At 39.1% G+C, this 24513-nt stretch overlaps 1 protein-coding gene across 1 annotated transcript in view; it reads left to right on the top strand.

Annotated features, from left to right (window-relative positions):
- The first annotated feature begins 1831 nt into the window (after positions 1-1831).
- Positions 1832-24513, top strand: part of LOC109912823 (DEP domain-containing protein 1B) — a 30086-nt gene continuing 7404 nt past the window's right edge. Inside the window, exons 1-9 of the mRNA XM_020512262.2 lie at positions 1832-1976; positions 5734-5999; positions 7573-7720; positions 17141-17262; positions 18773-18903; positions 19753-19800; positions 21461-21601; positions 21903-22982; positions 23491-23663. Of these exons, the coding sequence (XP_020367851.2) occupies positions 1929-1976; positions 5734-5999; positions 7573-7720; positions 17141-17262; positions 18773-18903; positions 19753-19800; positions 21461-21601; positions 21903-22982; positions 23491-23663 (2157 nt within the window). The 5' untranslated portion in view covers positions 1832-1928. The remainder of the gene's footprint in view (positions 1977-5733; positions 6000-7572; positions 7721-17140; positions 17263-18772; positions 18904-19752; positions 19801-21460; positions 21602-21902; positions 22983-23490; positions 23664-24513) is intronic.

The raw sequence follows: 24513 nt of genomic DNA, 5'->3' as shown, positions 1-24513 counted from the left end.
CAATTGCCACAACTCTGGGCTGCATTTAATTTAAATAGTGGGCACTGCCAGAACTAGAATTTTTTTGTTTTGTGCATGGGATGCAGATGTCACTGGCTGGGTCTGAATTTATTTCCCATCCCTAATTGCCCTTGAGAAGACGGTGGGGCTCTGCCTTCCTTAATCACTGCAGTCCATTTGTTGTCGGTACACCCACAATGTACAGTGTATTATTAATGCTAGTAACTATTAGTTTATATTTAATGCTTAATTTCTTAATTGGTTATGTGCTTCCATAAAAGGGCACTTTTACTCCAGATTTTATGGGGAAAATAAACGACTCCAGCAACCTATTCTTGTGTTTGCAATAAATTAATTCTGGTAGGTGTTACAGTGAGAAAAAGTGGAAAAACAAATGCAATCCACAATCAACAGATACCCAAGCTGCAACTATTCACATCAAAAGCAAATGGTTGGGCATGTATGCACGGGATAGTAATCGGTAATGAGCATTCCAGATAGTTTTGTGCTTTCTAGCATCTCTACTGCTTCCTTGCTGAGATAAACCGTATATACACGGGTAGAGGGGCACATGTCTGGGAATTGAGTCAGGTAAAGGCGTGCATATGTATTGGAAATGGAATCCAGGCTGGAACTTTGGGGTTTTATAGCCGTGAAATATTGACAGGTGGAGGAGGCACGCTGTAAGTAAAATAATTTATGTAATGTTTTGTAATTATCACAATCTCTTATCTGAGTATCGCATTTAGCCCTCTTTAACCTCACCGGTGCTGCACTAGTTGTTCTATGAACTTTCAGACCTATGAATCATAGGATCCCTATAGTGTGAAGGCAGGCCATTCTGTCCACCGAATCCACAACGACCCTCCCAAGAGCATCCTACCTAGACCTGCCCTTTACCCCATCCCTCTAATCCTACATATCCCACGGCTAATCCACCTAGCCTGCACATCCCTAGCCAGTAATTTAGCATAGCCAATCAACCTAACATGCTCTCGACTCCCCACCCACAAGCCTCCTACTCTCATCAACACAAGCACTCCCGTCACCTTTGGTCTCAATTAGCAATGTACGCAAACCCCTACCTCCGAAGCCCATTCCTCTTGCGCTGTCCCATTACTTCTTAACAAAAAAAAAACCGAAAGAACTGCAGATGCTGTAAATCAGAGACAAAAATAGAAATTGCTGGAAAAGCTCAGCACGTCTGGCAGCATCAGCGGAGAGAAATCAGAGTTAATGTTTCGGGAAGGATCACTCGACGTTAATTCTGATTTCTCTCCACAGATGTTGCCAAAGCTGCTGAGTTTTTTCCAGCAATTTCTATTTTTGTCCCCCATATTTCTTGACGGTCTCAGTTGGCCAGCTATGGATAAGTTCCCTTCCAAGTCACACACCACGCTGACTCCGAACAATATTGCGCTCTTTTCACTATCGTTAGACTGCAATCTCGAGACGTCCGCTCCAACAGCAGGAATGGGTATACCTTACATATATACAGCGCAGCCGTTCAGAAAGTAATTACGAAGAGCAACAAAATGCAGACTTTGACAACTATGCCCATATCCCACGAAAGAACGCAGAAAAAAACTGTTTTCTTACAAAATGCGACTGAAATATTACGCTTGAGCAGTCAGTAAAAAAAAATGAAGCAGTAGAAGTAACAAAGTGAAATAGTTTCATGGTTTAGCAAATGACGTACTACTTCCTGAACTCGAAGGGATAAGCCAACTGCTAAACTCTAAATTTGGCGAATCACGTGACGGTTTAACCAATGAGGTACGACTAAGTGCTCGAGCTCGAAATTCAAATGCACGGCAATGGTGGAGCTCGAGCTTGGGCTCGCGCTGTATGAGCAGCGGCGGTGATACCACTACATCCACCATCCTGATCACTGACCAGACTGACAGCTTATCTCAAATTGGAAAATCATGGAAAGCCGTATTATCACGTCAGGTCCCTACAGGGCTACGAAACTTGTAAGTTATTTTTGGTGTTAAAGGCTCTCTGACAGTTCGCAGGAAAGGGCTTTTTTTTTAAAATACTCTGTCTGCCAAATATAACGAGTTAGGAGGGTATGGTACAGCGGAGAAGTCTGCAGGCAATGTGCGAATGGGGAGTGTGGCGCTCTCCGAGGTGGACAAACGCAATCCAAAACTGTTCCAGGAATAGGACTGATTTAAGCACTGCGTAAATTTCTACCCCTCTATAACTTTCACATTGTCCGTTTCGACACTTCCCTTCCTTTTCTTGACCTCTCTGTCTCTATTTCAGGGAATAAAGTGTCCACTGCCATCTACTACAAAGCCACTGACTCCCATGGCTACCTCCACTACAGCTCTTCACACCCTACATCCTGCAAGGGATCCATCCCATTCTCTCAGTTCCTTTGCCTTCATTGCATCTGTTCGGATGATGCCACCTTCCAAAACAGCGCTGCTGTTTCCCGTCCCATGGTTTCCCGTCCACTGTGGTTGACAGGGTCCTCAACTGCATCTGATCTATCACCCGTATTTCCACCCTTGCCCCTTCCCATCACTCAACAGCGTGATCGGGTCCCCCTTGTCCTCACTTTTCATCTCACCAGCCTCTGCGTTCAAAGGACCATCCTCTGCCGTTTCAGACAACTCCAGCAGAACACCACCACTAAACACATATTCCCCTCATTCTCCTGTCTACATTTTGCAGGGATTGTTCCCTGTGGGACACCCTTGTCCATTCATTGCCCACTGACACCATCCCCCTTCCCATTTAACCACAGAAGGTGCAACACCTGCCACTTCACCACCTCCCTGCTCACCATCCAAGGGCCTAAACAGTCTTTTCAGATGAAGCAGCATTCCACCTGCACCTTCTCCAAACTTGTGTATTATACTTGCTGCATCCAATATGGCTACTGTATATTGGAGAAATCAAATGCAGCCTGGGTAATCACTTTGCAGAATACCTCCAATCCTTGCGCAAGCATGATCCTGACATTCCCGTCCTGCTCGCACGCCCATTTGTCTGTCCTTGATGTGCTGTAGTGCTCCAGTTAATCACCGCGCAAACTGGAGGAACAACATCTCCGCTTCAGACTAGGCACTCTACAGCCTTCTGCACATTAATATTGAGTTAAACACTTTCAAATTGTGAACGAACTCCCATTCCTTCCCTTTCTATTAGCTTTACTTGTTACATTCATTGTCACCGTGTCCTCTCTCCCCTCCCCCAACCCCAGTGGGACTGTCTGTTCTTTCCAGTCTGGCAATTAGACACACCATTGTTCTGCCATTCTCATATTCTGATCACTTAATCTGAACTATCAACATCTTGTCTCCATCAGCACATAAAACCCCACCATCCAACCCCCAACTATAGCATATATGCTGCTCCCATCCACAATTCACTTTAACTCTGATGAAGAGTCATCTAGACTCAAAATGTTAGCTTGCTCTGTCTCTCCATGGATGCTGTTTGACCCACTGTGATCTCTAGCATTTGTTGTTTTCAGTAATTGCTCCTACTAAGTAGTGTGTAACTTTGAGACTTGATTCTTGACTTCCTTGCGTTACTGGAAAATAAATGAAAAGTTGATAGAAAAATTAGAGGCATGGATGAACTGAATGTTACTAAAGGTAGGAGTAAGTACTAGGTGGTTGCAGTTAAAAGAAACATTCATGATTTCTCACGGCATCATAGCATAGGACTTGAGGGTATAAAAGTCCCATACCCCATCATGCCTTGGATCACTTGAAGCTTCATGCTGTATTAGAAATATGCTCCTTTAAACTAGTTTAATGTTAGCCCAGAGACTTGTACGTCGGATTAATGTAATTAAGGGATCAAAGGGTATGGGGAGAAAGCAGGAACAAAATACTGAGTTGGACGATCAGCCATGATCATATGTAGTGGCTTGAATGGCCTACTCCTGTTCCAATTTTCACTTTCGATCAGGAAAATCCTTCATTCACTCTGTCTAATCCTGCTAGAATTTGAGGTTGTAGACTTGCTTGCCGAGCCGGTGTCACTCTGCTAGGTAACATTGTCAGCGCGCCTCCGGTGAAGCGTTGGTGTTCTGTCCCGCTTGTTATTTATATGCCTCGGTTTGCTGGGGTGGTTGGCATTACTTCTGGTTCTGTTTTTCAGTGGTTTGTATGTTGGTTCCAGTACTAGACTCCTAGGTATCAGGGTAGCCCACAAACCAACAATCACCCTGTGACAGCTACTGACAAACATAAAGGATCCCATACTCACAACCAATAAAACTAACGTAATATACAAAATACTATGCAAGGACTGTGAGAAACATTATATAGGCCAAACTGGAAGAAAACTGGCAATAAGGATACACGAACACCAACTAGCCACCAAGAGACACGACCAATTCTCACTGGTCTCAATAAACACGGACAAAGAAGGACACAAATTCGACTGGGACAACATATTCATAATAGCACGAGCCAAACAGAGACACGCCAGGGAATTCCTGGAGGCCTGGCATTCCAACTGGAACTCCATCAACAAACACATTGAACTGGCCCCGGCATACAAACCACTGAAAAACAGAACTGGAAGTAATGCCAACCACCCCAGCAAACCGAGGCATATAACTAACGAGCGGGACAGAACACAAATGCTTCACCGGAGGTGCACTGACGATGTTACCTAGCAGGGTGACGAAATGTCTGCACCCAAACACACCGGGTCAGCAAGCAAGTCTATAACCTCATCTGCAACCCGAGCTACAAATCTTCTCAAACTGCTAGAATTTTATAGGTTTGAGATTCCCCACTCTTCCTTGTTTGTCTAAACTCCAGTGATTATAGTCCTAACTGATCCAGTCTCTCTTCTTTCTGCTGTCTTGCCATCTCAGGAGTTAGTCTGGTTAAAATTTTGCTGCACTGCCTTCATAACCAGAATACCAACCCTCTGATAAGGAGACAAAAACTGCACATCATACTCCAGGTGAGGTTTCACCAAGGCCTGGTAAAATTGCAGTAAGACCTCCCTGCTCTAACTCTCCTGCTCTTGCTATGAAGGCTGACACAGCATTTACTACCTTTTGCGATCTGCTGCACCTGAATGTGTACCAGTTGCTGAAAGTAAAGCAATTGCACCTCCTACTTTCCCAATATGTTGTCATTTAGACAGTCTGCCTTGCTGTGTTTGTTGCTAAAAGTGGATAACCTTGCCTTTATCCACATACTTCTGCCATGTATTGACCCACTTGACTTGTCCAAATTACACCAAAGCATCTCTACATCCTCCTCTCAGCTCACCTTCCCACCCAGCTTTGTGTTGTCTGCAAACTGAACAGTAATCCAGAAACAAGTTTTTAAAAAAAAAAGTCTGTAATCTATAATTAACTAAGCATCTAACATCATGTTGGATTGAAGTTATGGCCATCATTGTTTTCAAAGGGGCTGCTCTGGGTGTGAGTGGTATGACTCTAATCAGGTGGGTCTCTAATCAATTTTGTTCTTAATGCAGTTCGCCCACAATGTCTTCTCAAAGACAAATAGGGATAGGCAATTAATGTTGGCCTTGCCAACAATGTCCAGTGTGTGAAAGAATATTTTTAAAGCATTCCTCTTTGACATTTTTTAAATTTGAAATTGTACTTGTTCTGAATTGTTACAAGTTTATTGCAATGAAGAGATGACTTTTAAAATTGCTTTTGTCCAGCTGTCAAGTCTTCCAGAACTATATTGAAGAAGGTTTTCTTTTTTGTCTTTTGGATACTTTTTTTTTCAGTGGAATGAATTAACCAAGCTTTTTAGGGCAGGAATGCCTTTGAAAAAACATAGAATGCACTTGAAAAAATATAATAACTGTTTCACGGCTTCTGAAGCAGTGGATTGGTTACATGAACTACTGAGAAGTAACAGTAATTTTGGGCCAGAAGTAACTAGACAACAGACTCTACAACTATTGAGGAAGTTTTTGAAGAATCATGTAATTGAGGATATAAAAGGAAGATGGGGAGCAGAGAACCTCGATGATAATGGTCAGCTCTACAGGTAAGAAAAGAGATGGAGGAATTTGCATTTACAAATTGCTTAACTATTTCTTGGGATATCCTGAAGTGGTTCATAATTGTGTATTCTAATACTGTACAATTATTGGTGCATAGGCAAATGCAACAGCTATTTTGCATCTGGCAAAATCATACAAATTATATTATTCAGTGTCTAAGCATTCATTTATAACATACATTTTTGTGGTTCAATTTTCATTGTCTGATATGTTGATCAAAAGTAGACAGCCAAAGCCTTAAATTCTATGGGCAATACAGGTAGTGATATACTATAGCAAAGATTATCAAGTCTTCTGAGATTTTATTTTATTTTTACTTTGATTGTGACCAAAAACACAAAAATTAATCTGGAGTTCTTACTTCATCTTTGTTCCTATCTCCCCTATCTCCTACCACCTTACACTTCAATTTGTTTCACAGGGACATCTCTTTTTAGTTTTGAATATTATGAAATCAAACCGCATCTTCATTCAAACACAAGTACATTTCCTCAGGTTCTGAAATAGCAAGATCTGGACAATATCCAGGCTTCGGCTGACAAGTGGCAAGTAGCATTTGTGCCCCACAAATCCTAGGTGATGACCGTCTCCAATAAGAGACAATCTAGCCCCTGCCCTTGACATTCAATGGTGTTAGAATCACTGAATTCCCACTGAATATCCAATATCCTGGGGGTTACCATTGACCAAAAATTCAAGTGGACTTGCCATATAAAGACAGTGGCTACAGGAGAAGGTCAGAGGCAATTGTAGTCTCCCTACCTTTAAGACAGGAGGCTTAGGTTCAAATACCACATGCTCCAGAAGTGTGTAACAACATTTCTGAACAGGTTGATTTGAAAAATAGAAACTAAAAAGAATATACTTACATTAGAGGCTTTTCAAACAAGATTCACAAGACTGATTCCTGAGATGAATAGTTTGACTTGTCAATAAGTTAAATAAATTTAGCCTTTATTTGTAAGAGTTTAGATGAATGAAAGGTGATCATATTGTAAAATACTAAATTCTGAGAAGACTTGACAAAGTTAGATGTTGAGAAGATGGTTCCACTAGTGGGGGAATCTCGAGCTAGGTGAAATACATGCAGAATAACGTGGCACTGACTTTAAAACTGTAATGCCATAGAATGTCCTTTCCCAGTTTTTTTTTAATCACCAGAGGGATGGGAAGGCTAGAAAGTATCTCAAGAGGAAGTTGATAGCATTCAACTCCCTGACATTTCAAAAATCTATGATGAGCTGGCATGAAACCGGAGTTGATGCCTGGAGCAGATTAGCAACAATCTTGTTGAATTTCAGGGCTGGCTTCAGAGGTTGAATTGCCTACTCCTCACATTTTGTATCTTCTTAGTTTGTTGTGAAATGTTGGGCACACAATTTGCTTTCATTGAGGTATGTATTGTATTATGACTCTTTTGACTTGTATTCTCTATTTTAATGTTGTAGTTTTCACAGCTAAAATGTTTTGGATGCATTATTTCACATTGTACTTGGTTTCGGAGCAACTTCATCTATTTAACTTATTGCAAAATTGTGTTGATGTACTTTTGAACAGATTTCCTGCAACGTCCCCACTGAAAGTTATTCCTAGTCATCCTCCGTTTCACAAAACAAATGCTACAAGCGTAAGTACAAAGGTGAAAGGTGGCTTTTGTGAATTACCCAAGACCATGTCCAAGGAAAATGACATTCTTCAGTCACAGGTATTGGCTTTCTCAATCTCAAGTTTAATATTTTTACTGTATTTAACTGCTCAATTATTTTTACTTCCACATATTTTGTCCTTTTGTAAAAGCACAACAGGTTGCTTTGTTGTAATGTGAATTTTAAATTACATATTCTTGCCACTGGATGTTGCTAATGCTCTTTATAATGTGGTGCTTCAGAATATTTACAAGTGCGCTAATTGAAGGATACAGCCATCCGTAAATTTCACCTAACTATTTTGGATTTTCTAGGATTTCTATGACAACATATGCCATTGCTGAACTTTCAATATAATTTGTACCCCAATGTCTTTGAACAATATAATTTTATTTTGGATGGCAATTGATTCTACATAGGTGTGTCTGTAAATGGTCACAACTATTCACTTGATTACTTAATAGACCCAAGCAATGTCAAAATGGCAAGGATGTATTTGCAGTCGTGATGTGAAAAAGCTTGTTAAAATTTGGACCTGGTCACTTGTACGGTAAGAAAGAAGTGATTGCAATTTGAAAGTGATTATGAATATCCTTGCATGAAAAGTGCTGTATAGATGCAGCTTTTGTTGCAAAAAGCTGTAGTTTATCGGTTATTACTGCCTCGCCTAAACTTGTGCTTGGACATCAGGACAAGGCATAATGTCTAGTTTGAGATGGGGCATTTACTTTGCCTGGATTCTGTTTCATCAATCATCAAAGTATGATACTTTTTAATGAACTTTTCTTTACCACCTGACAATGCCTCTATTAAGAAATGCTTAATTCTCCTCATCCCCATTCCATTTGATACTTGGAATGGTGATAGCTGTTCAGGCACCAACAATAAAGAATAACCTAGAGTGTAACATTTTAAAAGCTTTCTTCATACAGATACAAATTACAAACCACCTCTAAACCCAACAACCATGACTTCACTTTTTGTTCCTAAAAATCTAATACAAATTAATGACTAAATACAATTTAATGTATAACTACGTAAAGCAATAGCAAGACAGCAAGTGAAAATCTGGTCTGAGATTCAAAATAAATTGGCACAAAGTAAATTAGTCTCTTTGGTTGACTCATTCGGTGAATCATACTTCTGGGGGTCAATGGAGTTTGACATACATGAAACCCATTTCCATACATGACCATCTCCAAAAATAAAGCCATTGAGCTAATTTGATTACCAGAAAATGGAACTTCACACTCTCAACACTTTTTTTGTTTTTTAAATTATGTATTCATTTATGAAATTTTGAGTCTCTAGCCAAGCCAACATTTATTGCCCATCCCTCATGGTCCTGGAGAAATTGGTGACTTGCTGCCCTGAATTACTGCGGTCCATGAAATCTAGCTACCTCACAATGCGGTTAGGGAGTTTCAAGTCAGGGTGATCTGTGGCTTGGATGGGTACTTACACTGATGCAACACAAATTGCATCTGCTGTCCTTAACCTTCTGGATGGCAGAGGTCACTGATTTGGAAACTGCTGTTGGAAAAAAAACTTGGTGAATTCATGTAGTATATTGTGTAAATCTCATGTTGCCATGGTGCGACTGTCAGATGGGGTACCAGTGAAGTGGGCTGGCTGTGTTGAGCTTCAAGTATTGTCGGAGCTGCATTCATCCAGACAACTGGAGATGATTCCATGTCACTCCTGACTTGTGTGTTGTGGATGGTGGTTAAGCATTGGAAATTGAGGAGGTGAATTAATCATCTTAAAATTCCTAGTTTCTGGCCTGGTCTTGTAGCTACAGTGTTTATATATGACTTGTCCAGTTGTGTTTCTTTTCAATAGTGACCACAGAATGTTTGTAATGGGAGTGATTTCAGTGACAGTAATGCCATTGATTGTCAAGAGATAATGGGTAGATTCTATTTTGGAGATTGGTCTATGTGCCTCATGTGAATGTTATTTGCCACTTGTCAGTCCAAGCTTGGATATTGTCCAGGTCTTGCTGTGTATGGTCACAGATGACTTCAGTATCTGAGAAGACATGAATGGTGCTGAGCATTGTGCAATCATCAGTAAACATCTGAGCTTGTTGGAGGAATGTCATTGAAGCAGTTTATTATGGTTGGACCTACGACATTACCCTTAGAAACTGCCTATGGCCATACTAGTCTGAAAGCGCCTGATCTCGGAAGCGAGAATCCTCTTCTTTTGTGCTAGGTATGGCTTAAACCAATGGAGGAATTTTGCCAATTCCCATCGAAACCTGTTTTACTTGGGTTCCTTGATGCCTTATTGTCAAATGTTACCTTACTTTGATGTGAGGGCAGTTGCACTCAACTCGTCTTAAATTCAGTTCTTTTGTCCATGTTTGAACCAAGCCTGTAATGAGGTCAGAAGCTGCATGGTCCTGGCAGAACCCAAATTGAGTATCTGTAAATGCATTAGCCCTTCAGGTGTGGCTTGATGATACTGTCAGCCACCCCATTTGTTTGAGAGTAGACTTGAGGCAGTAATTGACCAAAGTGGATTTGTCTTGCTCTTTGTGGACCAAACCATCTAAGCAGTTTCCTTATTGTTAGTTACCAGTATTGTTGCTGTACTGGATATTACTAAAGCCTGTATATTCTATGTTGGGGACATCAGAAGGAGGCTGCGTATCTGGCTGAAGATCACAGAAATCTTATTGTACAGAAAGAGGCCGCTCAGCCACTGCTGCCTATTACCTGTTGCCTATCTCTTGTTTTTTTTTCCCCATGCCCTCGTACATTATTTTGATCCACATAATCTTCTAATACCCTTTTGAAAGACTCAATTGAATGTGTGTTATTGACAGTTCCAGGTAATATGTCCCATACCCTAACTATTCAATGTGTGAAAGTTTTTTTTCTCACTTCATATTTGCTTCTTTTGCAAATCACTTTTGAATCCGTGCCCTCGGGTTCTCGACCATTTCGCAGGTAAAACAATTTCTCACTGTTTATTCAATTAGGCCTGTCAGATTTTGAAAACCTCTATCCAATCTTCTCCTAGCTGCCTTCTCTCCAAGGATAGCACTTCAATCTTTCCTCATGCTGAAATTTCTCATCCTTCAAACCATTCTTGTAAATAGGCTCAGGACCTAATGGCCTACATATTGGATCTCCAAGAAAGTGCCAGCAGAGATGGTGGATCCATTAGTTATAATATTCCAAATTCCTTGGATGCAGAAAAGGTTCCAAGGGACTGGAAAAATGCTAATTTAACACCCCTGCTCAAAAAGGGAGCAAGACAGAAAGTAGGAACTGTTAGTAAAATGTATCATTGGAAGACAGTTAGAATCCATTATTAAGAAAGTAATAGCCGAACATTTTGGAAAGTCAAAATTCAATTCATCAGAGTCTGAATGGGTTTTATGAAGGGTCAGTCATGTTTGATTAATTTGCTAGAGTTCTCTGAAGCTATAACAAACTAGGTGGTTAATGGGGATCTGAGATATTTAGAACATTTGGACTTGCAGAAGGCATTTGACAGGGTGCTGCACAAAAAAGTTAATAGGTAAGATCACAAAGCGTTAGGGGCCATTTATTTGCTTGAATATAGGATTGGCTAACCAACAAAAAGCAGAGAGTCAGGATGAATGGTTTTTTCCTGGTTGGCAAGATGTCACCAGTGGGTGCCACAGGGTTTAGTCCTTGGGGTACCAACTAGTTACAGTCTATTTTAATGACTTGGTTGTAAGGATTGAAAGTATATTATAGCCAAATTTGTAGATGAAATTAAAATAGGTGGGATAGCAAGTTGCGATAAAGAATTAAGAAATTTTCAAATGGCTAAAGGTAGGTTAAGTGAATGGGCCAAAATTTAGCAGATAAATAAGTGTAAGGACACCGATTTCGGCTCGAGGAATAGAAAGGCAACTTATAATCTAAATGGCAAGAAATTTCAGAGTGCTATGTTGCAGAGGTATCTGGGTGTCCTCATGCATGAATTGCTGAAAACTAGCATGCAGGTATGGCAGGTAATAAGGAAGGCAAATGGAATTTGGCATTTTATATAGGAATAGAGTATAAGTGTAGGGAAGTGTTGCTCCAATTATACAAGGCATTGATGAGACTGTATCTGGAATATTGCTTACAATTTTGGTCTCCTTACTTGAGGATGGATGTAAATGTATTAGAGCAATTCGGAGGCGATTCACCCAGATTGATTACAGGGATAAGGACTTTCTCTTGTAGAGAGATTGATCATTTTAGGCTCATACTTTCTGGAGTTTAGAAGCATGAGTGATGTAATTGAGGTATATAGATGCTAGTGGGGATTGACAAAGCAGATATAGAAAGGATGTTTCCTTGTTTGGAACAATCCAGATTGAGAGGTTATTAGTTTTAGGCTAAGGGGTAGCAGATTTTAAAACATGAAGAAAAATTATTTCTCTCAAAGGTTCATAAATCTGTGGAATTCAGTACTCCAGAGTATGGTCGATGCTGGAACATGGAGTCAATTTAAGGAGGATATAAACAGATTTTTTAAATTAGTAATGGGGTTGAAGAGCTATGGAGAGCAGACATGAAAGTGGAGTTTAGGCTAAGATGAGATCTAGCATGATTGTATCAAATGTCAGGGCAAGCTCAAAGTGCTGAATTACCTACTCCTGCTCCTAGTTCTTATTTTCTTTGTTCTCTTCAATGCATTTACATCCTTCCCATAATGTGGTGCCCCAAAACTGTAAGCAATACTCTAGCTAAGGTCTATCAAATGCAGCATCACCTCCTTGCTTTTGAACTCTGTACCTATTATTAAAGCAGAGGATACTCTATATCTTTTTAACCTGTCTTGCCATCTTTAGCGATCTGCGTACATACACCCAGACCTCTCTGCACTTGTGCACCCTATTTTATCTTGTCTTTTGATGTTCTTCCTACAAAATACATCAGCTTACATCTTTCTGCATTGAGCCCCACTGGCCACCAAACCAATGTCAATGTCCTTTTTGATTTCTATGCTGTCTTCCTCATGGTTTACAATTCTTCCAAGTTTTATGTCATCTGCAGACTTTGAGATTGTCCCCTGCATGCCAAGATTTGATCATTAATATGTATCAGAAAAAGGGCAATGGTGAGTGGTCTGAATCATTTCATTCCTTTCTCAAACTCACTATACTTTCTTAACAGTAATGATCCAGGTTTCTTGACAACTTTCAATTGACTTTGAATCTACTACCTTCTGAGGAAATCCATTGCCCATATCTGTTATAACTGATAATGTAATATTCTGGATATTTATGTTCCAATTATGCTACTAATGAAGATATTTGGCTTAGGGACATAGCAGGGGTAAGCCATTCAGCCCCTTGAGCCTATTCTGTCACCCGGTGAGATCATGGCTGATCAGTGACCTAACTCTGTCTTTAGCCCATATCCCTTAACTTTTGCTTGACAAAAAAATTATTAATCAGTTGCAACATGGAGACAGCCAAACCAAATCAGCCTGTCTACCTCTGTATTCACAACTTGATAAAATTGAAACTAATGAAGGTCCCCAATAGTTATTCCAATGTACCTAACCAGAACTTTTGAATAACCAATTCTGATTTTGTGAATGATTAATTCCAGACATTGGTTTTGTATTTCCTACAGAAGACTTAACAATTTATTAAATACACAATAACTTCAGCAGAGAAAAATTAAATGACATAATCAAATTAACATATGTTCTTTAAACCTGAAACATTTGTTTTTAGCTCCCACACAAGATAGGCACACATACAGTTAAGCAATAATTAAAAGAAATAACAAAACTGACTAGATTACTTAATTGGTTTTCAAACTGCATTGTTTCACGAGCATTAATGTGGACACCTTGGTCACTTCTGGAAGTGTTGATTAGTGTTACCTTTTCAGTACACTTGGATACAGATAGCAATACTAACCTTCCTACTCTTAGAGCTTACGGAAGCTGCTGTAGGAGATTTAGACAGGGAGCTTCCACATGCATGCTGTGTCAGCAGCTAAACTCATCTCCACAGAAAACATAATTTAACACTGGTTCCTGGCCCTGAGACACAGTCTTTTCCTGAGGCCTCCATTGCCATTCAACATCTGCCATCTGCTTCAATATAGGGTTTCTTCAAGACTTGCCAGAACCAATTCTTAGGAGTGACCTTGTTAATTGCCAGCTTCTGGCATCTGTTTAAACAAATGCTCTTCCCAGTGTCGTTGTCTGTCGGAACTCTTTAATCAAGAATCAGCCTACCATTAAACTCTAAGCCTGGTCTCGCAAACAAACAAAGGCTTGCTTGGTATGTTCTTTTCTTTTTACTGTAAGTTGTCCCAAATTCCACGAGTCACTTCCAGTTCTCAATTCCCTGTTCACAATTCAAAATTAAAATTGATAAAATAATAAAAATAGAAGCGGTGAAAAATCAGGGAGGACTCAGCACTATCTGTTAAATTAGCAACTAACCTAGCAGCCTCTTTTGTGGCAGAGAGTTCCAAATATCTACGACTGTGTGTGTGTGTGTGTGTGTGTGTGTGTGTGTGTGTGTGTGAGAGATTATCTTTCCTGAATGTCTGACAATTAGGGCAAGACCAATATCCTTTAATTCAAAAGCCCCAAACAGTGGAAATTGTTTATCTTTTGCCTTATCTATCCTTTTGGCACATGGAAATAAAACACAGAACTGTGGATGCTGGAAATCTGAAACAGAAATGGAAATTGCTAGAAAAGTAAGCAGGTTTGGCACTTTCTGCAGAGAGAAAGCAGAGTTAACATTTCAGGTTTAGTGACTCTTCTACAGAACTGACAGTAGCTAGGAAATGGTGGTATATATGCTGAAGATAGTGAGGGGGAGAAAGTGTGATTATCAGATGGACACAAAACCCAAAGGAAGTGAAAGACAGTGAGGCCGACAAAGGGATGAATAATGGTTAGCTAGGGAGGTAAGAAAATCTGATAATGGGGAACGTTAGGTGAAAATAGATTGGCTGTAGTGAAAACTGCCCATGTCCTGACAGGACCTGGGGTGTGGAGAGTGCGTGTAGGACATGGAAAAAGATGTTCCAAAAGGAATTGAACTCTACCAAGTCCTGAAGGCTGCTGGATCCCCAAGCAGAAAATGAATTGCTGTTCTTCCAGCTTGAGCTGAACCGCGCAGGAGCATTTCAGCAGACTGAGACAAATGTTGGCATGGGAACATGGTATTGTGTTGATGTGAAAAGGAATCAGAAGTTTGGAGTCATTTTTGTGGACAGAACTTAGGAATTCTGCAAAACAATCACCCAGTCTGTATTTTGTCTCACTAATGCAGAGAAAACGAAATTGTGAGCAGCAAATACAGTAGACTAAATTGACTGAAGTGCAGGTTCCTGTTTTGTTTCCGTTGGCACGTGATTTGCTTTGCAGTGAACAATAGTGTGTGAACTTATAATCTTAACAAAATATAGCAAAGCTCAAGGCTTGAAATTACCCTATTATGAGCCCATTGTATTGGATGTACTTGTCAACATCGTAATGAAAGGCACTGAGGATGATCTGAACATCTAGTGCATCAGAATGAGCGATGTTAATGTTGATTAATAAACACTTCCCATTTCAAGCATCTATTGGGCATTTCAAACAGTATCTTGTCAAGAACAATACAGTCTAGTATGAAGTAACTTGCACCATCTTGCTTAAAGATGGGAGTTATCCTTTGGAAATGTATAATTGGTACTGAGTTAAATATAGTCTTGTTCCGTAGCCTAGTGCCTTAAAGTGGATTGAGATCATTCATTCATTTCGCATCAGATCTTCAAAATAGTTAGATTTAACAAATCTGAAGGGTCACTGAACCCAAAATGCTGCCAGATCTGCTGACTTTTTCCAGCAATTTCTTTCGGTTAGATGTAACAAATGTTTGACAGTAGTTTGGTTTGAACACAAGGCTGATATGCTGACAGTCTATTTTTAGGATGAATGCACATCCTTGAAATCTAGATGAACCAGCTTAATTATAATTAGTGAAGTCGCAAGTGCAGCATTATGACTTGTGCAATTTAAGACAGGATTGCCAAACTGGTATGAGAATTTGTCCTGTTTGTTAATATATGCCAGTACCTGGGACTTGAATTCTACACTTTTGATACTTCATTGAAAGTGGTAAAGGTTATTTTTCATCTTTATCCTTTGACAGCAAAATTCCAATACAAGCTGTAAGATTGACATGGGCCTCTTGGCTTGGATTTTATCTTTGTATCCTATGTATAGGTTAAGGACAAAACTAGAGTGGATTTGTAGTCAAAATGGGGAAACTGAAGAGACAGGGGCTCTTTGATCTTCCAAACATCATTGTTGGTAGTCCTGCAGGGGAGTAGATGTGATTCTTTATCAAAACTACTTGCATGAGGATCTCTCTTCATACTTGGATAGGTGTGCTCCATCTTTACAAGTTCCATTTTTCAGGTCATGACAATTTTTTTTCCTTTGTAGCATTGGCTTAGAGATCTTAAACCTAATAATAAATTTCATGAATATCAGACTGCTGGCTGACCCCTCAATTAATCCACCTGTACAACTTCTGATAGCTCAGTTGGACAATTCACCTTGAGTATGATGATGTTTGGTGGATGCCAATACATTTTTGTATCAGACTGGCCAAACTGAATTTAATAAATTACAGTAGCCCTTTGTATAGCAGCTAATAATGGAGACCCCAGAAGATAGGTGAGTGAGACTGTGTGTTCCTGGTGAGTCTGTCAGCCAGGCTTGGAATTGAGGGGATGGAGGAATATATGAAGGGAGGGAACAATCAATATGGTTGGTAGGGGAGGCACAGCCTCCCCTAATGTACTTTTTGCCAAAAGGGATGTTCTCTGGATATCTTAATGCTGTTAAATCAGGAGAGTAACCAGAGCTGTTGGGTATACCATGACACACCATGTGTCTTACGCCCTCCCGCTTGTCTCCACTGCACTCCCGGCTTTTGACCTGTGCCGTAGTAAAATAGCAGTGATGGTGCAAGGAGACCTTTGGATTCGTGCTGGGAACCACTGACCTCTACCTTCCCAATCTGATTTAATTGGGAGCAGTTGGAAAGTTATGGGCTCTCTGTCCCATCACTACTACTCATGTGACAATTTTTAAAATACCCCTCCTACCTAACCTTCAGCAATAAATTGCACCCAGAGCATGTGTATTGGAAATTGCTTGCTAGGGTGTTGAGTAAGCTGTGCAAAATCATTTTCATATCAAATAAATGTTTGTACAAATTGGTTGCATACCTAGGGAAAATAATACAGTTTCCCATTTGCCCAAGTAGCTGAGCTATCTAAAATGGCAATTGCACCTCTACACTCTTGAGTATACGAAGTCAGCTCTCTACATTTTTGTAGAGTTCAAATAAGTAGACCATCATTTGGCCTGTATTTTTCTGCACTAACATTCCTTAGAAAGAAACTGTTTCAAAAGTTTTGATGAAATTATAAGTTAATTTTATTTTCTGTCAAATTTGTGTTTCTTACAAGGTGAATGCAGAAGAAACAGATAAAAAGATGCCAGGGATCATTTCTGAAGAATCAATAATACATGTCAGACAAGTTACACAAACTGACATTGAAGAAATTTGGAGAGAAATTGCACTTAACCAGTAAGTGATCTTGTTCTTGAAAAAGTAAATATAAGTACGATGACAGTGAACTGCAGAAGAGATGGATGGCTTTCAACATCCCAGATGTCATGGTTGTCCTCTGTTCCTCACTGGCTTATTCTCAATACCCTGCAGATTTCCAACCAACTATCAACTACTCATATGCTTGAATTTTATACTCTGAGGACTTCTGTCAATAATAATTGTCCCTCACATCTAAACCTTCTTTTCTTAAAAAAAAACTACACAACTCCTATCCAACTTCGCTATTTTTCTTCTTTCCTGTTGCAAGTTCTTCTCTCCTCTTCTCCCATCCCACCCCAACTGCACATGCCTTTTAAGGAAGAGAAACATTAAATGTTTATCTGGAATGGACTAATTCCAGCTGGTCAAGTTTCACCATCTTCCCAATCTTGACTTCACTGAATCTGATGTAATTTGTGTTCTCACTGGAATATTTTTCAATAAATGTATTCTTTCATCTATGAGTATTAAGCATCCAAAGTTTGCAACTTTAGTCTAACTTTGCTATTGATTTTCATACATACACTTGCCAATTCTTTTGAATTGGGTCTAATTCCATCCAAAAGACCATTCCAAATCCATTCTTCAAACTTTACAAAAGTGTCTTTGATTTCCGTGCAAAATTTTACCAATTTCATTTTCTCTTTACTTTATTTTCTATCAATAATTAAAGATATATTCAAGGTAAGTTTTCTGCAATTTTCATGGGCATAACTGCAACATTACACTTGTGACTTGCTAATGTGTACCTTAACACAATTCTCCAATTCTAAGTTTCCAAAAGATTGAGGCTTGAGGCATCCTTCCAATTGCCTTTTGGCCATACAAAAGGTTTGACCTGTGATGACCTTAATGACTCTGATTATTCCTATTTTTGTCATTATGCTTATTATTGTATTGCAAATGTTGGAGAGTCTTAGTTATTAATTATTTGTTGTGGCAACTTGTGACTAAAACAAAACGTATTAAAATGGAAAAAGAACTCCTGGCTGGCCTAATAATTGGAACTGGCAGTAAGCAAATGGATCTTAAGACCAGACCACAGGCACTATCCTTAAATTGCCCTTTCTTTAATTCCCATGTGCAATACAAATGGGCAACTACAATGTGACATTTTGCATTGTATTCAAAAAATGTATTCCAAATTCATTTGTGATCCTGTGTTAGTAGGGCTGTTAGAGAAAGCTGTACAATACTGAATTCAGAGATGGAAAAACCCAACAAAGCTAAAGGGTTGAGTGCTTGATGTAGTCACTTTTCTTTTTAAATTTTAAATTTGAGTAGATGTAGTAATTTTGACCAGTTATTAGTCAATTAAAATCAGAATATGATCAAACAAAATTTACTCTAGACAATTTTAACTTTTCTCTTGCTCATTAGTAAAAGCACAAAAATAACTAATTACAGCCTGTTCTTCTTTGACCATGAAATAGCTTGAATTTGCTTTTGAATATTCGTTATTCTATATTGTGGTGTTTCATTTCAGCCTACAGAAGATCTTGGGTTTGGCTGCATTAAATGATGTACTTGATTTCTCCCAAGTTATCCCTCAGTACATTTTGTACAACGTACGTAATGTCAGTAAACATGGAGTTGTAATATTACAAGACAAGTCAGGTGAGACCACCTCTTGTGTTTCTGATAGTGTATACAGTATTGCCAAATAGGAAGTGGAGACAGGCTACTCATTCCATGACGCATCTGTTTGTAGGAACCTTCTATTCTGCAATAATTTATTACTGGTCATTGGATGTGGTGGTTTGATTAATGTCTTAACTGTTATCAAAAGTATTGTACAGATGTTTACGCCAAATTTTAAACCACAAGAAAATGATCAATTTATAGAGGTCGGAATATGCTCAATATTAACAGAACATTTAGACTGCAAAAATATTCTAATTCTTTAGAATTGAGATGCAGATACCAAAGAAGTGCAGAGAAGAGGTAAAAAGAATCTCGTTTTTCTAAAATTATTGCATGAAGGTTAGCAGTATTGAATGCTTATTTCAGTGGGTTATCCATTATATGGCAAAAACAGGCAGGGCCAGATCGTCTTTTCTGTCTGAGATCAAACTTGGTCTGAATGTTTCATAATGCAGGTTATGTGATAATTGCTCAGCAAGTTGAAATTTCTAATGGGCACTTTAGCTGACATCTGGAATTCTTGATCTCTCCAAGCTGAACTTGGATGCTTTGGAAGGTTGTGACTTACCTTGATAGTTAACCAGGACAGTTACAGGATGAAAACCTGCTCTAACGTTTGGCTCACTACAAAATTGTTTTTTTTTTTCTCCTCTTCTCTCCCTCCCTGAACTAAGTTAAGTTTGGTAATTTACAAAATTTTGACAGCTTCATTGCACTTAATCATGGGTGGTTAATGAAAGTTAATCTAATAATTTTAAGTTTTCTGATGTGTCAACACTTTTTCTTAGAATTTCTTTCTCAAACGCTTTTCTTTCTTTGCAGCGGACCTGCCTCATTGGGTGCTATCTGCTATGAAATGTTTAGCAAACTGTAAGTTGTCAACATACAATGAAACAAAAGGTTAAGGCATTCAAATAAGTAGATTTTCAGGAGGTAGCTGATGTGGCTGTATAGAGGAATGAAGGTATCAGTGCAGATTTTATATTGTATCGGAAAAGAAGTAAAGCATCCGCAAGACAACAAAGGAATAATAAGATCATGTCCCCAGTCAAAGTTGTTTATTCATTGAACCACTGAGCCTTGAAAGAAGGCACTAAAACACCAGGGACCTTGGATAAAGGAAGGTAGTTGATGTCTGCAAATCAGGCATGAACCATTATGTAAGGAGAAATTGTAGTCCAAGATGCAATCAGACCTGATGATATGTACATATCTTCGCACTAACCATATATTACAAGTAGATAAGCATACATATGTAGTAGTTTATTATAGTTATAGTCTATGCATGATGTAAACCTAATCAATAGTAATGATTCAATTTTAGATAATTATACCTCTTAGTCGGTCTATGTTAATTTTTTGTGACTGAAGCCAAGGGTATAATTGCCTCTGTAATTCTGTGTTTTGGGTCTCCAGCACCTCGTTTTTAGATTCTCTGGAGTCCCTAGCTACAGCTAAGTAATAAAGGCCTTTTTAGCATGTTAAAGATCATTGTCTGGTCACTCTGTAGAGTGAAGGGTCAAAGGATAGTCGGGGCTTCTATCAGACCCCGGAAATTCCTGCAATGGGTGTGGTGTGCCCTGGGGACCAGGAGGGAGGTGGTAAGTGTGGCCGGAAAGAGGAGCAGGAATTGAGAGCATGGATAAAATAGTGAAACAAGGAAAAGTTGTTTTCTGACAGAGCTTTGGAGTTTGTGGGAGAATAGCCTGATCCCACCTAACTCTTCGACAAGCTCCTAAAATTCAGTGATCCACCAGGTTTGTGAAACTATGCAAGTAGGGTAGGGGCAAGATTGCATACATTGAAATTTGTACAGAGATTTCTGCTCCCACCCCCACACTGGAATTTCATGCTTCACACCACGCCTCCAGCAGTCTAACTTCAGTTGACTATGTTTGTAACTCATCATGCTGTGTATTCTCATAAGGAATTGAAATTAACTCTATGGATAAAATAATTGATTTGAAATACAAGTGACGACTGTTATATTTTAAAAGAATAAAGGGTAGATTTGCAGACTTTAATCCCAAAAAAAACAAAGATAAATCCATGACTGCATTTTTATGGAAAGTAGAGTTGATTTGAATCACTTTGAATTAGTGTTAACTCCAATGTAGTCTAAATGCCTATAGGTACAAAATATTGAATTTGTTCATTTAGCTTAAGAAACATCACAGGGAATCTTCTAGTAATAGCTTTTGCTCTTTCTGTTATTTTGTTGTAAATTTAGACATAAGCATATGTATCGGAAACTACAGTTCCATGCCCTCTGGTGGAACAGCTGAACTGGAATGTCAGCATAGATTATATGCTCAAATCCTATAGCAAGGCTTCTATCCACCACTTGCTGAGTATGGTGATAATAATATCAATGAGACTTTTGACGTGAAATTTGTAACAATTTTAAAATTTTAGTTGGAAATTCTTTGAATTTATTCTAGTTAGTCTTGTACAGGTCCTGAGAGTTTGTTTGACCTTCATTATTGCTTCTCCCTGTATTTTTGTTAATATTGATGACATTTTTTTTCAGGGCCCCGGAACAATGAACTGACCCAGTCAAGTTATCCTGGTTTTGAGCGAGATGTATTCAAAACTGTTGCAGACTACTTTGTAAACCTTCCTGAGCCTCTACTTACATTTGAACTTTATGAACTCTTTGTGAATATATTGGGTAGGTACATGGAAGCAAGAATAATTGAAAGATTTTAACATCTATAGTTGTGAATCTGATGTCTTATGATACTTGGTGTTTGCTTTGTGTAATTTTTACTAGCGCTTTTCAGAAGGGATATAAGCATTAAAGTTAGTTATTCCCATTAGTAACTGTTGCTGCGTGTATTTTATAGTCTGTGTTTTCAATGTTATTAACACGTTTTGCAGTGACTCTTGTATCTTGTCCTTGCTCAGCTCATTGCTAATGCTTACTATTTTTTGCATTCAGTGTACCTAAATATGTTTTGGTTTTCTGCTAGTCTTGTGTGGCTACATCATGGTCTCAAACAGACAGCAAGGAAAGCGCAAGAATTTGGATGAGCTCTGTTGCCCACAGCCAGCAAAATCGCAGCATTTGAATAGACATACACACTCTTTCAAATCAACAGAGTGTCTGTTACTAAGCTTAATTCGCAAAGACCTTTCCGAAGAAAATAACCCTTTGCTGGAAATAGAACAGCTACGAGAGGAAATGGAATATACATCTGAGCAAAAAATCAATCAAACTGTGCACAGCCTTCAAAAAGGATGTGTTAGACATCTAAACCAGAATGTAAAAAACTGCAGAAAAGCTGTTGTCAAAGAGCACCTAACAGGAGGCAGCTGTCAGAATCTGACTAATTTAAAGAATGATCAATTACAACATTCTTCCATCCAGTCTAGACGCTACTCAGTAGGAAACATGAATTTTTCAAGTGGAGATATACTGCACAAACCACGCTGTCACTCTGATCTAAATGAAGCAAAACTTCAAAATGGACACAAACAGTCCCATAGTCAGGTCACGCGATCCCTTGTGAAGAGTAGACCAAGAGCAGAGTCAATGTCAAATCTCTATTTGGAGAATGGCAGACAACAAATTTCCAACTCGACTTGCAGGTGTAGCTCAGTGTGGACCTTGGCTGAATTTGGTAAAGAGCCTTGGACTAATTGTACAAATCAAGAATTGCTCAGACAGTCAAGCAATGCCTCCAGCCAAAACCTAGTTTATGGTCAGGACCAGCAAGATCAATATGTACAATCATGGAGTTTGCACCACTTCTCTAAAATGAGCTCCAATGAGTTAAACACAGCCAGTAAAAATAAAGTGTTCAAAGATAAAGGCAGCCACTTCAATATAAATGCTCCAGTTGCTGAAGTCACTATGAAACCTGATTCTTCGGCTGAACTAGGATTCAGACAACCAAGCACATACAGTTTAGCTGCTGCAGTGGACAGTGAATATCCAGCTATAGATGGGCCTCTTGTGTCCCACTGTAACAAACATGCTGTGGATGGATCTGAACATGCTTCAACTGGTGGTCATTCAACATTTTCCGGATATCTAAATGGAACTCAAAGTAAGATAAATATTGCATGCATTGGTGTTTGTCTTGGCTTGCATATTTTCGTTTGTCTATTTGGGGAAAAGATAAGTTAAACACAACTAAATTTGTAAAATTTAATGAAAGTGTTTTATTAGCTATAAATGGAAGATTTGAACAATGGGTACTGCTGTAATTTTATTAAATAATTGGGTTGTAAAGATTGAGTCTTGTTGATTTTGTTATTGCTGGTATTGTTGATAGTGGTTTTGTATTAGCTACAACCCCCAAATTATTGCTGTATACTGGTTGGATAGAGGGAGATTGGATGCTTCTGAATTAAGTGTTTAATAATACTCTGACAATTATTGTTAAAAACTGTCTTATCTAGTTTTTTTTTCTAATTTTGAGCCTGCGTGCACAATTTTAGCTTTGGAAGAAGTTAGCTGTACGTTTCTTTTTCAAATATAAGCGTTTTAATGTTTATACATTAAATGAAGATCAGAAAAAATGTCGTCAAACCTGATTAATGCACTTATGATAGGTTTGCTGCAACCTCAGCTGGAGCGGATTGCCATAGAAGCCCTTCAGATCTGTTGTCTCTTCTTGCCTCCACCTAATCGTAGAAAACTGCAACTACTTATGCGCATGATATCTCGCATCAGTCAGAATGTTGATATGCCACAACTTCATGAAGCTATGGGAATAAGAATGTTGGTACGTGGCAACCTTCATTATATTCACTTGATATAATATGCCATCCATTGCCATGCTGAATCTATATGATTTCTGATTCTTTTCAAATGAGCCAAATGGTGACATAATGAGGAGTGTGTGACAAAGCCTGAGTTTCTACTGGTTCCAGTGAATCGCAGTTGATTTTCAGTGATGACCTGATTAATTAGAGGCCAGTGGGGCCCTGGGACAGCTTGCTGGAAGGCTGTTAGAAAGTACAGGCTGTGACTAAGTGTCAAAAATCAATACAATTCTTAAATCAACACACTGGTATGCAGAGGTGAGGCTGTTCTAAGAAGCCCAATGAGCTTCCAGACCAGTATATTATTTGTGTGCAAATGAAACATAACCCATTGCTTTAGAGTCTGCCTCTCTGATAAAATTGGACCAGCTCCCTAACTTTTCCTTAAGTGTACTATAAAAAGTGTCTGCCAGGTGGTTATGGGAGGTGAGAAAAGGGAACCATAAGTGAATAAATAGAAGGAAAGGATTGGGTTAAAGGGCTGGTGTTTAGGGGTGCTAGCTAAAGGGGTTTGGAAGAAGAGTTGAGTGTTTTCAAAGTACTAAAAATTTTCACTTCATGTATTATGCACTTTGAGAAATTTTCATCCATTCAAGAGATAGCAGATATCCACCTGTTCTCTAAACTGTTTCAAGTAGCTGGCCAAGCAGCATCACAGGAGCAGGAAGGCTGACGTTTTGGGCCTAGACCCTTCTTCAGAAATGGGGGAGGGGTAGGGGTTTCTGAAATAAATAGGGAGAGAGGGGGAGGTGAATAGAAGATGGATAGAGGAGAAGATAGATGGAGAGGAAACAGACAGGTCAAAGAGGC

The sequence above is a fragment of the Rhincodon typus genome, chromosome 10 (genome assembly GCF_021869965.1).
Source record: "Rhincodon typus isolate 14 chromosome 10, sRhiTyp1.1, whole genome shotgun sequence".
Taxonomy (NCBI): Eukaryota; Metazoa; Chordata; class Chondrichthyes; order Orectolobiformes; family Rhincodontidae; genus Rhincodon; species Rhincodon typus.
This window is presented reverse-complemented; position numbering and strand designations above follow the sequence as displayed.